At 41.6% G+C, this 16,523-nt stretch overlaps 1 protein-coding gene across 1 annotated transcript in view; it reads left to right on the forward strand.

The window, feature by feature from the left end:
* LOC105198567 overlaps positions 1–15,561 on the forward strand; it is a 97,467-nt gene extending 81,906 nt beyond the window's left edge. Inside the window, exons 9-16 of the mRNA XM_011165318.3 lie at positions 3,932–4,182; positions 6,044–6,288; positions 6,457–6,615; positions 6,740–6,885; positions 10,029–12,620; positions 12,696–12,902; positions 13,083–13,469; positions 13,650–15,561. Coding sequence (XP_011163620.1) covers positions 3,932–4,182; positions 6,044–6,288; positions 6,457–6,615; positions 6,740–6,885; positions 10,029–12,620; positions 12,696–12,902; positions 13,083–13,469; positions 13,650–13,849 — 4,187 coding nt within the window. The 3' untranslated portion in view covers positions 13,850–15,561. The remainder of the gene's footprint in view (positions 1–3,931; positions 4,183–6,043; positions 6,289–6,456; positions 6,616–6,739; positions 6,886–10,028; positions 12,621–12,695; positions 12,903–13,082; positions 13,470–13,649) is intronic.
* Positions 15,562–16,523: the final 962 nt, after the last annotated feature.

Here is a 16,523-nt window from a genome sequence, read left to right on the forward strand (position 1 = left end):
CCACATCCCCTTCTCGCCATTCTCGTTCCACGCTCCGCGACCGGGCATGTTTTCGCACCCTCGTCGGTAACGAGCGGGCGAGAAGTCCCTCGACTCGGCGGAGAGGATATCTCTCGTCTGTCATCGACGACGATCGCTCCTTCGTGGAGATATATATCCAAGCGTAGAGAAGGAGGAGAAGGACGATTAGCGTGATAGAGTGTCGCGTAGAGGGTAGCGGAGAGGGAGATAAGTCGAGAGCCCGCTCGTGTGAGAAACGGGAGAAACTTGCGGTCGGAAGTTTCGGGCGACGAAGTGCATGAGCGCGGATTCTGTCCGGACGCGACATCTCGCGGTTTATTCAAATGAGAGAGCAGGGATGGGATGTGCGGTGGAGGATGAAGAAGGGACGCCGACTGTGCGAGTCTGCGAGAACAAAGGAGGAGGAAAACAGCGGGAGAGAGAGATACCGTGCTGTTAAATGAGAGCGCTTGAGTCGCAAGAGGCGGACAAACCCCTTCGGGGGTGGCGCACGACGCACTCGCGGAAAAAGAACTGATGATGGATACGCTTTCGTTTTTTTTTTCTTTTTGTTTTTGCCTTTGTCTTTAACGACCAGCAGCGTGACGTGCGTTGTACTTACGTTACCAGTTGTTCCCCATTAACTTTTCCCTTGTTACTGCAACGTCGACAAGTGAAAGATGGGCGACGCTGGAGAACCGAAACGTGGAAATCGAGCGACGTGAGTGTAGCGGGGGTGAACAATGCGAACGGAAAGGAATCCGATTCCAGTTTCGGGGATGGGAGCGGCAGAAGAGGCTGCAAAGGAGATGATGGGCTGAATAGAGACGAACAATGAATGTATAGTCCAAAGAGAGAGAGAGAGAGAGAGAGAGAGAGAGAGAGAGAGAGGAAGAAAGGGCGCGCAGCAGTGCGAAGACGTCTACATTCCGTTGATGAAGAATTCAATGGCGAGGTAGACTACTCCCCTCGAGGAGGAGGCGAGGACCATCGGGCATTATCTCTTTATTATCTCATTCTACCCATGGGCTTTTTTTGCTCGAGGGAGGAAAGGACGATTTTCTCGTTCTTGGTCGTTCTCTTCGCGAAGACAAAAGGCCGTTCGCATGCCGACGTGCGTCGCTAACTGTAAGAAAGAAAAAAAGAGAGTCTAAAAAGAGATAGCCATGTCTTTTCCCTTAGCGTCGCTTCGCGATTTCTGCTCTTTTTTGCATGGCTTTTTGATTTTCATCTCTTAATTAAAGCTCTGCGATATCGATATTCGTTTGGTAAAGCTCTTTTCAAATTCTTACATGTCCACGCTGCATGAAAAGCAGTACTTAATGACTTTTAATGCTCAATGAAATTAGCAGAGTTCTATAAATTTTTCAGTGATAATTTTTGAATTTTTTAAGTTTTTTGTGGGTTAAAAATGCTTTCGAAAATCTGAGTTAGTAGTTTAAGAAATTTTAAGAATTTTGAAATCTATCGAAAAGTATTTAGAATTCAAGTTGAATCTTATTGAGATACAAAAGTTATACTCAACTTTTTGAAAATAGGAATATGAGGCTTATATCTTTAGTTTTTTTTTTTAATTTATTAATTTTTTAATTTAGTTAATTATTAGATTTTTTTGAATTGTGTTGAGAATTCTAAATCTTCTTTGAAAAATCAGAACTTGGAGTGTATTCACAGCAGGTACGCTGTTGTATTTTTAGAATGATTCCGATTACCCTATCGAACTAATTCTATTTTAACTTTATAAAACAGATATTAAAATGCTTTATGCCATGTTTTATAGCATTGCAACTTTATATGCAGCGTTACGTCCGTATGCATATATGCATGTATACATAACGTTGCATACTATATATGCAATGTCTAGGAGGATCACGTAGAAAATAATGTCATGAAAATGCATTCGGGAACTTCATCACATTGATGTCAAGGATGTTGTACTATAACGCCATTTAATTAAACCGCGGGTTCGCGCGTGGTATTTTTTAACATAATGAAGGACATAGGTCGCGCAAGGTATTTCTACATACGTTAATTGAAAAATGGTCTAATTAATAACATGAGCTAAATAATACGAAACTATTTTTTAAGTTTGCTCGTCGTACAACATATTATCGTGATACATGATGCGCTCGAGATTATCCGAGTTTCTCTTTTTAAACATCCGAGGTCCAACGTATGAAGTTTATGGGATCTATTTTATATATTTTTCTATTTTAAACAAATCATATAATTTATTTTATTGACCCTTGTTAAAAAAAATCTGAAAAAATTCTGGTACACTCTTTCAACATTTTTCCAGAATATGATTTCACAATTGTACGACTCGAAACGTTTTTCACTTTTTTACACGCCAAATTTGAAGCAGAATAATTCAAAATTGAAAATTCATCTGGGTCTTCATATCCGGTTGGACCGAAGAGTTAAGACTCAACTTTTTTTCTTTTTATAGTTTGGCAACCTCAGAATTTCGGTACACGTCTCTCTTCGCGTTGCATCTCAAGTTGCGGCTCAAATTAAAGCTTAATGTCTCCTTGTTCGGCGCACGCGTACTTTGATAATAAAAGCACTAACTAGTTTATTATTACGCCCTTATTTTACCAAAGCGTTAACACGATCGATTTGTAATTATGTTGGAATGAAAATTATGTCTACTTTGTCGATTATCCGGCTCGCTTTACCAGTACTCGCGATTAATTGTCGCCGTCGGTTTGTCTAATTAACGAATGCCGGTTCGCGCGTAGCGGCCGACGATATTTTATTACCGGTTCGCCCGACACTCTTCGCCGTAAATTTTAATTATTGCCGCCATTACGGCGGCCTAACGCGCGCATCGCGTTTTATCACTCGTCACTTTCGCCATAAAATCAGAAACTCGAGAAAGTCGACGAAATCATAAACTCTTGATATCGACGTTCGATCGAACTTTGTAGCCGATAAAGCTTCATTAGCTGTATTCCCTCGCGGTTGATGATCTCTGCTATAAAAAAAAAATAAATAAAAAAAAAAAAGAAAACGTTATTTCCATCATAATTATTGCTGCGTTAGTTTTTTGCGAGCAGAACTGCTGAAAGCTAGAAAATGTCATTATGTTTTAAGAAAGAGATAAGTAATTTCCTGGAAATTTGGACGCTGGTAAATTAGAGGTCTCGGGATCAACCAAGAAGATCCTGTATCTCTAGGCCGATGCGTCTGGCTCTGCGTGTACACGCTCGTTGATACTTATTCCCTTTCTTGCCTACCTCTCGCCGACTTGCCTACGTCTTAGCAATTAATCTCCCACGAAGTCGATCATGCTCGGCCGACCTCCCCGGCGGGTCACGTCAACACGAGCGCGACCTCCGATCCCGCGAGGAGAATTATGAGGCACGCTCGTTACCGAGCACGAGGGAGAGAGAGAGAGAGAGAGAAAGAGAGGGAATGCACGTGTGTGGAGACGACAGGGTCGCTCGTTAATCTTCACCCGATAACGCCTCTTTCACGACGAGCGTACGAAACGTACGCGTTTATCGAAAGTTTGTTACCACGAGCTCTCCAACGTAATGTGAGAGTCTCGCGTGACATCGATAGGTAGATTCAAGCAAATGGCACGGTTAATCGAATTCCCGTTCGGGATAATTAGACGTGTGACATATGTATCCTCCGAGCGACACGTACATCCCTTGAACCGTCACGAACGGAGATTGATTCCGCAACTCGCCGCGAAAATCCGACGAGAGGAGGAGAGAATTCGCTGTCGCGTTCAACGAGATCGCGATTACATCAGAATCGCGACATTTATTTGCGTCAAAAACGATATCCGCGTCGTCGCCATGTCGACGTGTTTTCGACTATCGAGGTCAAGATCTAGACCCGTAGATCCACAAGTTAAGTTATGCGCGAACGTAAATTTCACACGGACCCGAGCGTTGACCTCTTCTCTTTCTTCTTTCAGGTCTACAGCCCGCCAGCACCAAAGCTCAGCCAACCTCGATTGGCAAGTCCCACCGACCCAGTTCCGGCGTACTACCTCAGGGTCACACCCCGGGACCTGGACCGGGCGGGCAGCAGAATAGCAGGAGCTTCGCCGCCGCCTTGAGGAACCTGGCCAAGCAGGCGGGCCCAGCACCTCAGGAAGAGGAACCCCGTGCTAGCCCGAAGAACCGGGCGCCACCGCCCTTGGTCAGAGGTCCTTCCCCTGCTAAGGTGAGTAATTGCACCGGCCACGTTATACCTTATTCCTCTCCCTCGGCCTCTCTCGCTCGGGACAGAAGTGCATCCGTCTCGAAACGCGAACAAAGGTACCCCTCGACCTCAGACTCGGTGGTCCCCATGATCGGAATAATAAGCGACCGCTTAGGTACGTAGCGGGCGCGGCTGAGAAAAATCGTTGACGTCGGTCGTCTTGGATCCTTCTTCGCCTTTGCGACGTGGATAACGCGTTTCTATATATATATTTTTTTTCTTTTTCCTCTTTTCTTCCTCGTGCGGTCGGGTCGACGAAGAATATCGTAAATGGAAGAGCACGGGCCAAAGGAGGGTGCATATATTTGCGTTCTCTGCGGAATCTTTTGGATTTGCTTCTGCTGATGACGCGATTTATTTTACAGCATTTACCGAGAGAAGAAGGACTATTGCTTCTGCGATATATGCAGGAAATACCTAAAGTTGCGCATTTTCTGCGAATCACACGTATCACAAATCGCACGGAAGGATTATGAACGCGCGAGATTTTTTTTTTTACACAATAGAAGTAAAAGTTGTTTTGACGAAAATTTAATTTGAATCTTAGCGATCTAAAAAATACAATGTGAAAATTAAAAGGTTTTAACAAATAACTCTTCATACGATTTTTACGATGAAGAAGTCCGTAATGAAGAGAAAGCGTGTGAATTCTAGGACAACTTGCGCGCGATATAGCGATTATGTTCTCGGACTATTCTTCGAGAGTAATTGCTACCGGAAATTAATGTCTCGTCATCAAAGGCGAAAGTGTCGAAGCGGGATAAGAATTACTGCTGCCACCAAATGGCATTGGTAGGAAGAGAGAGAATAATTTCGGAGGCATTTGAATCAAACGACTTCGCAAGATTGCGGAATGTCAAAGGTTCAGTAGATCGAAAATACAGGCAATCTCGATAACGAAATGAAAAAGGTGTTGACTCTGGTGGAAAGAGAATGAGGCGGTTCCGATTCCTCGATAATCGGAGAGATCAAAGATTCTTTTCCTACTCCTCGATTGTATATATATCGCCCGCGCTGTTGCATTGCAAATGTGAGACTTTTTCAAGCCTCGGCTCCCGCTGACAATCTGGGTTAAGTAATCCGGACTGAGCGGTGCGTTTTCCCTTTTTTAGCTTCGTCTTATTTACAATGTAAACAGAAAAATTCCAATTTCCCGTCAACAGAAGCGGCTTTCTCCCCGATAAACGGAAATAAGCTGTTGAAAATAATCGGATGAGTCGGGTATCGCCTTAGTTGAGAAATCTCGCGGAATCCCGACGTCGGACTCCTGACGTTACTTAACGTTTGTCTGTAAAATCTTTGCTTCGCTGTCTCGGGGTTGACCGGAGGTACGCGTTGTTCCTACCAATTTCCATGGCGAAGTCATCCGAGCGGCAATTCATTGCCGGTTCGGTGCACGACTTCGTTACAACGCCCGGCAATAAACTGCGAGACCGCTCGTAACGTCTAAGTGGCGGAAGAGACTATAAGCTGAAGAAAATTTCAAGCAATTTGCGTCTTCGCCCAGCGCCTTCCAGGAAATCGTCTTGGAAATATTGTTAACTCTCGGAACAGGACCGTGCTTTGCTCTAGATTTTTTTCCCACGAATCACAGTACTCGCGCGCTTAATCCCCTCATTTTTTTTTACTCTGGCTTGATAACGTGCGATTTATGGTCTGTCATTTTCTATATGAGACGCATAAATTATTCAAGTATGTTAAAAAAATTGTGTCATTGTGAGCATTATCGATTATATCGTTTAGTTTAAAAAAAAAATGTTTCAAAAAAGAAACATTCGTTTTTCGCATAGACTGAAGAGTATCCTTAAATTAATTTTTTTAGGAGCGATCGACGCACGAACGAAGACCTGAAGAGATTCCCTCCTTGTACACAACTGCCAGACCCGTTGAAACCAGCAAACACAGCGTAACTGCCGCGGCTACCGAATTGCTGGCTCGTTCCGGTTTTCAGCCGTACCGGCCCGAGCATCATCCGGCCCATCCACCGGCATTCGCCTTGGACCCCGCGACCTATAGCGCCTATCATCCCGGTCTTTATCCACCGCCGCACCTGCCGCACGCTTATAGGTAAGCAACAAGATATTGCTCTAACAGCTTCAGCGTTGTCAAAGCAGGAAAAGAGAATCTGACTTTGAAAGAATTTTTTTTACATTCTCCTATTATCAATCTTTAAAGCCCGTCCTACAAGAGCATTTGCCTAAATTTTGATTAATTTTCCGTGTCTTCTTATCGCAGGTTAGAGGAACAGTTGTACTTGGAGCGATGTGGAATGATAAGACCGCCGTTGTTTCCCGGACTGCCATCATATCCTCTGTACGGACTGAGATACAGTCCCGACATGCTTCCTCCGCCGCCCGCCTCCCTGGGCCTCATGTCTCCCGTGATGCACGAACGGTAAGCAAAACGATATTCAGAGAAAGAGAGAAAACGAGAGAGAAAGAGAAGAAGAATCGTCGAGCAAGCGGTCGGGAATGCCGAACTTCTTCATTAACGCCGTGGCGCGATTCTCCTTTTTCAGACTGAAGCTGGAGGAGGAGCATAGACTGCGGCAAGCACGGGAGCAGGTTGCGTTGCGGGAGGAGGAGGAAAGGAGAAGAGCAGCGAGAAGTTCTGCTCCCGCTGCCCCGGTACCCGCGCCTGCCCCTGCATCCGCTGATACTGCAGGTGAGCGAGTCGCTCCACCCCCCACTGCCTTTCATTAATAAAAAAAAAAAAAGAAAAAAGAAAGAAAGAAAAAGAAGAAGGAAAGAAAGCGTCGATCTCGAAGCGTGATCGTGATCCGTCTGCGATCGCTCGTTAAGGCGCGCGAGCTCGTTCTATCTCTTTTCTTTCTTCTTTTTCTCTACTACGAAGTTTTCTGCGACGTCGTCGTAACATCGCGCGAATTGTCATCGTGTATTTCTTTCTTACGGCCATATTCAATAATTTCAGAATCTAGAATCTTCTTGAAGCGAGAACAGAATCTGCAATATCCGCATTAAACCGCGTTTGCGGACTCGTAGCTCCGCGCACATTGTCTTGTTTAGTTTTAATTACCTCCCTTCCTCCCCCCCTTTCCCGAGACCAAACTCGCCAAGTGAGATCGTACTCTCGGCGGCGATCGTCGTTCGAATAATCTGTATTGCGAGCCAAAGTTCTTCTGTAGATAGACGGACTGGCGGCGCGAGCGAGGAGAAGTCGTTGTAGAAATATGACTGTGACTCGGTGAGAACTCGAAAAGAAAAGAAACAAATGGAACAAACAACATACTACGCTTCTAATTTTAATCTAGGTTTAATGAAAGTTATAGTCATAGTTATACTCGTTTCTTACGCAGGTAGAGTTGATATCTTTTAGGTAAGCACGCGATTTGGTGCCCGAGCGGAATCTAAAGGTGGGTAAAGTATACGCTGGCGAACGAACGAACGAGCGATTGCGAACCTTTGAAACATCCTTTAGCTTTCGATTCGTATCGGGCCTGTTTAGTCGCAAGGGTGGGTGGTAGAGCAAAGAAAGTTTAAAATGATTGATTTCGCGGTCGCTTTCCTTTCATTGTTCGTTCGCCTAGTATATACCCACCTCAATGATATTACCCTTCGGCTGGACATTCACCGAATTGTCAAAAGTGGGCTTAGCGGCAACAACAAAATATACTACCCATTCTAGTTTTGATCTGAAATACGAACAAATTACGAACGCAATCCAATTTTTCGAGACCTGATTTAGCTGTTTTCATTTATCTATTTACGGACCGAAGTCAGACTTATTTTCTGCTGTCGCCTTTTGTTAATGTGTCATTAACAGTAAGTCGGTCTTCGGTCGGCCATTTACACCTGTTGTGTACACGACGTTCTTCGCATACGTGTCTCAAATCATTTTTCGTAGTACTCGAATGTGAAACTATTTACTGTACGACGGCAGGTTGGTTATGTAGTTAATCGTTTTTATAGTTAATAACAGCGAAACTTAAACATAAGAGTGCACGCCTTCTAAAGGAAAGGGTTCGTTGAATTTAAACGTTGAGTTTCGAGAATAATTATAATTATAATACTGAAAAATTATATTGTCTTGAAATCGCTAGCAATTTCCAATTATAGAAGATCTTATGTATTGAATTGAGAGATGGCTACTGTTATATATGATAAATCGTATAGTTTAGATTATTTTAAATTTTCTTAATATCAAGTTATATATTTTTTCTTTATACATTATTATTGTTAAGATGTATAATTAAAATTGTATGTTAATTGATATTCTATGATTTGAGCTGAGTTCATTTATTTGTTAGTGCTTTTATTAGGTGTCATAGGTCATGTTCCGGTATATACAGTACTAAAAATCTATAGTTCACGTTACGTATATTATATATTTTTAGTACTGGCAGTGTATATTAGAACATAGCCATAAATTACATTCTTAAATTAATTAGAATTTTAAATAAATACGTTTGATTATTTTATGAATTAAAAAAATATATTTGATCATAACGAATGCATATGCGACTAGATATTTTATAATTTCAAGGCGTGGACTTAGATAGGTGCGTAAATGCTACAATTTAATGAATCAATTATTTTGATGCCAATGTGTTCTTTCGTCAGGCGCTATGCACTCTTGCGTTAGTTCCCGCAACTGTTTTAGAAATTTTGCAATTAACCAATTAATGTCAACATAGTTTCCCTTAATTGTATAGTGAACATGTTGCTCCTCATACTGACTGAACCGATGTATATAAACTTTATCATACATGTTCTTTTGTCAAAATTACACCATTTTTATATATAATTTATGTAAACATGTATATTTGGACTATAAATGAAAATAAAACTTGCAGAAAATGTGATTGCAATTCTAGTGGACTTGAAATTCTTGACCCTCGAATCATTTTCTGAAACAGTTTTGGGGAAGATTCCGATAATTCGCGATCCGATTACTTTAATATCTATTTTACTGCAATTAACATTATGAAAAAAGTACGTTCGCTACTGTTAATATTAAGAGCAACGGTGATAGCGATGATTGCCCCGATAGTTTAGCGAGAGACAATTGGTTTACCATTTTTTTAATTTTTTTTTTCGTTTAGCTTTATTGAAAATATAACAGTAATCATCCCCAATACTTCGATGCGATATATATTTAAGGATCTTTTTATAGCTCTGGAATAATTAAGCGAAACGAAAGGTAAGTTGGAATAGATGAACTAATAATAACGAAATAAATTCGTCAAATTTTATATTGCATACCGTGTGTATCAATTGTGTATATTAATTGCGCAAGCGTTTTTAATGCGATCGTCATTTAATATGTAATAATCTACAATAAATTTATTGCGGCCATTAATTGGAAATGTTGTTAAAAGGCGATATAATTTAATCAACGTAAATCATAATATAACGTTACACTTTCTAAAATCTACAAGTTCGAGACAATAAAACAATTATGAATATTTTCTTAACGCTTCTCCTCGCGCGCGAACTTATCTTAAAACATTTAAACCATAACAAAACATTTAAACCATATTACAACTATGTTTTGTATTAGATATACTGAAGATATCAAAAGTTTTGGCTTATTTATAAAGCGAAAAAGGCGAAATCTGTCTGTAGCGATATGTTGCATTTCTTTTATTCTTAAAAAAATATTTATTGCAAAGTAATGTATTTTTCTTGTGCTTATTTTAGATTTAAACGTTTTTTTTGTAAGTAACAATAATTTTTGTACAAAAAGCACTTATAATAGAATGAAAATTACAACATATCGCCGTGGCCAAGATTTCTTTCATTGTAGAGTGGAAGATCACCAAGCACTGTGTTCGGGATTTGTTCCAGCTAGGAAGCCGACCATAGCGGCTCAGCTGCATAGCGATCGGGAGCGAGAACGTGATGCAAGAGAACGACAAAGCGGTAGCAGTGGCGGTGGTGGTAACAGCAGCGGTGGCAACGCTAGTAACGCCAGTAACACCTGTGGGAACAACACCAGCAATACTGGTAACTCCAGCAGCAACATCAGCGGATCTGCTGTCTCTGTTGGTAGCAGTCATCATCAATCTCGAAAAGAGGAGCAACAATCCTCCGCTCCGCCAGCTGCACCACCGCCACCGCCTTCCGATCCAGCAGTCACCATCTACCATCCTCGTCTGCCACCCTTCCCCAATCCAGCACAACCCATTGGACCGACCCTGGGTTCCACTTCTATATGCTCCGCCAATTCTGCGGCTATTCCACCCCCTTTGGGTTCCAGTTTGCCTCCTTTGAACCTTGGACCACCACCACCGGTGGCTATAAGTTCGGCACCAATCTGTCCACAGCCGATACCTTCCATCCCGTCCTTGACGCCTGGTGTCATAGGACCACCACCGCCACCTCCGCTATCCCTAGGCATGTCCCTTCCGCCTATTATCTCCATTCCTTCTCTTCACTTGCCCCCCGTGCCGTCGAGTACTATTCATTCTAGTCAGCACACAGCCACGATGATAATGAGCAGCGCGACCACGACGGTCACCAGTTCTATTTATCATCAACAGCAACAGCAACATCAACAACCCCTGTCGCAACATCAACCACGCGCAAATAGTACGAGCAGTACGACGACTACGAGTTCTTTATCGGGTGCAATGACTACGCACACGGCGCCAACACCGTCAAACAATTCTTCGTCGACATTGAACGCCATGAATCACATGGCTCACAAGTCTCCGCCATTGTCTCACAGTGTTCATATATCCAGAAGCAAAGAACCACAACCATCGACAGTCACGACAACGGCGGGTACGCTGCCTACAACGGCGACCATGACTACTACAACGAGCACCACAACAACATCGCAGCCGGCTTTCGTTAGGCCCTTTGAGGACTCGTTCCGCTCTTCTTCGACAAAGACGCAACAGAGACAACCGATAATAAATAGTCACAATCATAGTATAGTTAATCAGATCGGCCATCATGAGTCATTGCCTTTAAAGCCTTCACCGTTAACGCCGATTACGTCTCAAACCGTGGGTAGTCAAGTGATTCAGGAGAATTCTTCGACGATGGACAACAAGTCCATGAGTAATCAACAAACGCTCTCTCAACCGATCCCTTATCCACCACCTCAACAGTATCATCATCCGCATATACCCGTCTCGCACGTGCCAAGTCTCTACAAACCGCCACACTTTTCAACATCATCGTCATCGACATCGTCACCTCATCAGCAGCATCATTCTCAACCCAAACTCAATGTACCAACGATAAACATCAGTAATAGCAGTCATAGCAGTAGCGGCACGAGCGTCTCTAATTCGACTAATTCAACTATCACAAAACAGCATAACGCACATCACGTCGAGTCTCATCAAATGACAACTACGACAACCTCGCGAAATGATAGCGCGACTAATAACTGCGTTTCCAGCGAGAAGACAATGACTAATAACAATTTTAGCGCTAATAATCAGATTGTTGGTGGTGCAACCAATAAAATTGCAAATCACACGAGCGCGCATCATAAAAACAATTCGGATGTCGCGGCGAAGGACAACAAACTGAACGCGTGCAACGAAAAGAGCGTGAACGAAAATCTAATTAGGCAACCACAGTTGCCGAATCAGAATCATGTCACGACAAATTCGCTCCAAGAGAAGACCGCGATCTCGCATCTGCCTTATGAACAGGGAAAAAATTTGAAGCCCTCTCATCCGATAAATTACAATCTTGGCGAAAAGGAGAACAAGAACGAAATTGATTGTAATTCGCAATCTAATCAGAATAATATCTTGTCCACATTACCATTTCAACCGAGTTTTAAGTTCAGTATAAGTGACATTGCGCAGAAGTCCACGGATACGACGCAGCTGATGCAAAGTATCAGGTCTGAGGAGGTGTTGCGCACTTGTCAGAATGTCTCAAATGTGCTTTTGCAGATTCCGAAGTATCAGGAAAAACTTCTGAACTTTTCGACGAGCAACAACGAGTTGAAGACGACCGCGTTTTGCTTTACCGACAAGTGCAATAATTTGACTGAGATTTCCGTAAGGTGCGAACCAGCGGTGCTAAACGTGCCTGACCTCAGCAAAGCCCTGGGTAAACAGGATGCCATCAGTAGCGAGAAAGCCCTGAATAAGCAGGATATTATTAGTAGCGAGAAGGCCCTGGGCAAGCAGGATATCATCAATAGCGAGAAGGCCTTCCTCACTTATGAAGTGATACCTGAGGTGCCTAAAGAGCTGACGTCATCCCTCGATTTAGCCGAGAAGAGGCGTAAACGAAGGAGGGAAAGGAACACGGGCGTCACGTGTAGCTCTGATTCGGAGGGCGAGGAGGAAACCAAAGACGCGGATCTTTGGATTACGAAAGGTCCGCCGGCTAAGCTACAATATTCGGAAGATAAGTTGGCTTTTCTAGCCATGTTTGGACTAACTACATTTACTATTAGGAACGGTAAGAGAATAACAGCGTTGCTATGTTGTTTCTTTATGTTGATTTACTAAATTGACATTGTCATTATTTTTGCAGAGATAGAATTGTGTAAGGTTGAAAAAAGATACAAATTGAATCCCGATCCACCAGAACTACCTCTGGAAGTAGAACCCGTAATAGAATCCGTCTTACCGATTCCGCGTGAGCATCCGGACGTTTTGCTTCACACGCCAGATTTCGAGCCGAAAGTTGGTTTTCTCAGGACTATAGGTCTCGATATTATGCCTCCAAATAAAAGAGATGGTAAATATATCATTAGTCAAGGTGATATAATATTGTAATTATAGATGAAAAATAGCTTAGTTTCTTATCCATCATAATAAAATGCATAATCTTATTTTTACTATATATTATAATGATTTATTTTTTACGTGATAATAGTAAACGAGGCAGTTGTTTCAATTATACACTTTGTGATTGCAGAGGCAGAAGCGACATGGCAGTATGTTCTGGCAGATCGCAAAAAGCGGAAAAGCGCGAATTCCGTTACTGCCTACTGTGAAAAAATCGCCAAAGTTTATTCTAGGAATCCTCCAGCTGTACCAAAATCACCTCAAAAAAAGCGTCTTCTGGACAAAGTTAATAAAGTGAAACACGGTCCAGAACGACCACCACCACTACCACCTTTAGTTCCGAATTTAGTTTCGATGTATTGTCCAACTTTACCTATGCCTGGTGAGAATGGCGTGAAGCAACACTGTAAAACTATAGACATCAGTGAGAGTGCCGATGAAACGAGTGAGAAGAGAGAAAAGCCGAGGTGGACCGGAATCGTGGATGTTATGTTTGCCTACAGCGAGTACATGAAAGGTAAACTTTCTGCACTTTCTATGTTTCGTACATTACACAGTATTTACATCGAAAAAAAAATTGGAAAACCTAGAAATTTCAGAAAATTTATTTTTTTTTATCTTTTATTCTGACATATAATAATTAATATGCGATACTTGTATAATACAATAATGTGGCCATATTTATTATAATTTATAGAAAAGACACTGGAGAGAAAGATTCTGACAAGCGAAGCATCAAAACTGATGGCACAGTCCAATAATTTGCGTTCCGAGACCACTCAGCTAGAAAGGAAGATCTACGAGCTCCTGTCCGCCAAAACAGAACTTGATTCCGACAGGCGAATGCTCAGCGACAAAATCGAGAGGATCAACGCACTTGTTAGGAACCTTAGATAGCGTTGCGAACGCACAACACGGAAACTCATTCATCTGTGATATTATCAGCGGGTTAAGGGCCGTTAGCGTGTAATACGCACTGCTAAACGTAACACTTAGATAAGTAACGGTTAAGGAACAAACTCTTGAGTGACCAAATGTACAGCGATTCTTCGTATTGTTTTGCGTACTTTATATTATATAACATAACGCGTTCCTTTTTTTGCCGTCGACGATTGTTCATGCCGGGATGGCAGGAATCTTTGGCTCTCGGCTGCTCGATTCACAGCAATCGTGTTCGGTTTGAAAACGTTACCGCACTAATTAATAGATATTAATTTTTACGCGCATCGTTCGACATTGGCGAGCGTGCTGATTTTTAATCATAAACGCGAAGTCATATCAACCGTACCTTACAAGGATATGTATAAAGCTCTAATTGTACAAATCGAATTGTAATCCGTGGAAAGACAGTTTTTACGATCGCGAAAATAAAAGGACAAAGGCTTTCTAGTTTCACAACTAACGGCTCTTACACTCCAAGCATAAATAATTGTAATTTATATCATATTTTAATGACAAAAAAAATAGACAAATCGTGTAACTTATTTTATTCTGCGTAATGTGGACTTTAACGTCGAGTACTTGGGGGAAAGAATAACAATGATATATCACGCAGTTTGTATGTCGACCGATTGATAAAGCAATGGAAAAAGAGGATATTGTACACAAGATCGAAAGGTGACATCGACTATATCGGACTGGCAGTGTCGAGAAACCACTCGCATATAACAGCGAATACGGCCGTATTTTTACGTTTAATAGCATAGCAGCGCATGTGGTGAAACTGATTGAATCGATTGGAATTGTATATAATCGGAAGCACCGCGCGTGTTCACAAACATGAAGAGGGAAAAAATTCGGACGGTAGGATGTTTTACGCGAGTTTCGATTCAAACCACCGTTATAACGACACGAGAACTCTAGTCTACGGACAAGCTATACAAGAAAAAAAAAGAAGATCGCGCGCCGATACGCGATAAGATCAGATTAGTGAGCAGTCCTTCCTTTCGAACGTGTCCACGTTCCATTCACCGTAAATAAATACGAAGGCCAGTGAAGATACGGGGAGGAGCGTTATTAACATTGTAACAACACTGCGGTACTTAGATAATGCGACTTAATTTTTAAAGAAGAAAAAAAGAGGAATAAATAAAGATAATCGTGAGACTTCGCGCGCGGAGCACATTCCACATAAAAAAATGCTTGTTGCCCGACCGTCAACATTCCAACGCATCCACTTTACCGCGACAATTGGATCCTAGAACTCGACGCGAGTCGAGTGGCGAACGAAATTTGAAAGGAAAAGAAAAGGGAAGAAGCCGATCGCTGTTGGTTTTTTTCTTTTCTGGCGTGTTTCCATGTCGCGTAACTGCGCTCTACCTTTCGTACATCTTCGGTATCCCTAAAACTTGTTTCCCGCTCTCTGCTCTCCGAATACATCATATCTCGTCGATATAAAATCGCATAAGCGTACGTTGCGCGCGACAAAGCTACCATTTATAGTTTTCGCCGTTCTGTTCATTGAGTGCCTAACATTTTTCCCTACATTTGTAAATATCATTATTTTTATGTATTATGTAATTAACAAAGGGAGGGACCGCGATTGCGCGCTGGTCTCAGTCTCAACTGGCCAGAACAAGAGCCTAGGAGTAAATTGTTGAAAACATGAATCACACGAGGAATATTTTTTTCCGCACCCTTTATCGCCTACAAGCAAATACTCCTCGCGAATGATAACGAAATTGACGTTTCCGCGGATCTTTGTATTCTTGTAGACAAAACTATTGTTTTCTTATGTTTTGTTAACTTGAAATAATTTTATCGAATTGGAGCATCTATATTACATTGTTTTTCTAAAATTTCAGTCAATTTCATTAAGTTAATTAACATATTGTTTCAATTCAAATTTATTATTTCTCATTTTTTTTTTAACGGAAATTCTTTTAATTACTGATTTCTATCTGTAATTAGAATAAGAATCCATCATGTAAAGCGACGGTAAGTATATCTTCTTGATATCAATAATTACATCTTAAGAACTATTATTTTGTATTGTTGATTATATATAATTATAAAATTAATTGTACACACTTGTGTGTGTGGATATAGAACGAAACTATTACTACAGATTTAAAGTGCGATCTCTCGAAAATTGGTATAGTATTAAGAGAGTTCGTGATACTTGGATAGGCGGTGTGAAAGCGAACGGATGTGTGTGGAAAGACGGAGCGAGATTGAGTGCAAGTTTTTATAGATATTAAGAAAAGTTAAAAAGTAAGGAGACATGATTTAGAGAGGTAGCAGGATGGGGAAGACGGGCAATTGGAGGCGGAGGTAAGTGGAAAGTATTTACGAAGATATAGGAAGATTCAGGAGAAGGGAATCGGTATAGGTTATAGCCTATACGAAAGAAGAGGCGGGAAGATCCGAGAAGGCCGGCAAGGTAGGATGAGAGTTCGTAGAAAGTTAAATTGTATTAAAAAATTGTTATTAGATTTTTAAAAAATTATTCATAAGAGAGATAAAAAATTCAATATGATAGAAACTATAAACCATCAAAGGTTAATTTATAGAGGAATTGCGAGAATATTTGAAAAATTGTTGAAAAATTTATGGAGCAAAAGTTTCAATG

This window comes from Solenopsis invicta, chromosome 5 (assembly GCF_016802725.1).
Source record: "Solenopsis invicta isolate M01_SB chromosome 5, UNIL_Sinv_3.0, whole genome shotgun sequence".
NCBI lineage: Eukaryota > Metazoa > Arthropoda > Insecta > Hymenoptera > Formicidae > Solenopsis > Solenopsis invicta.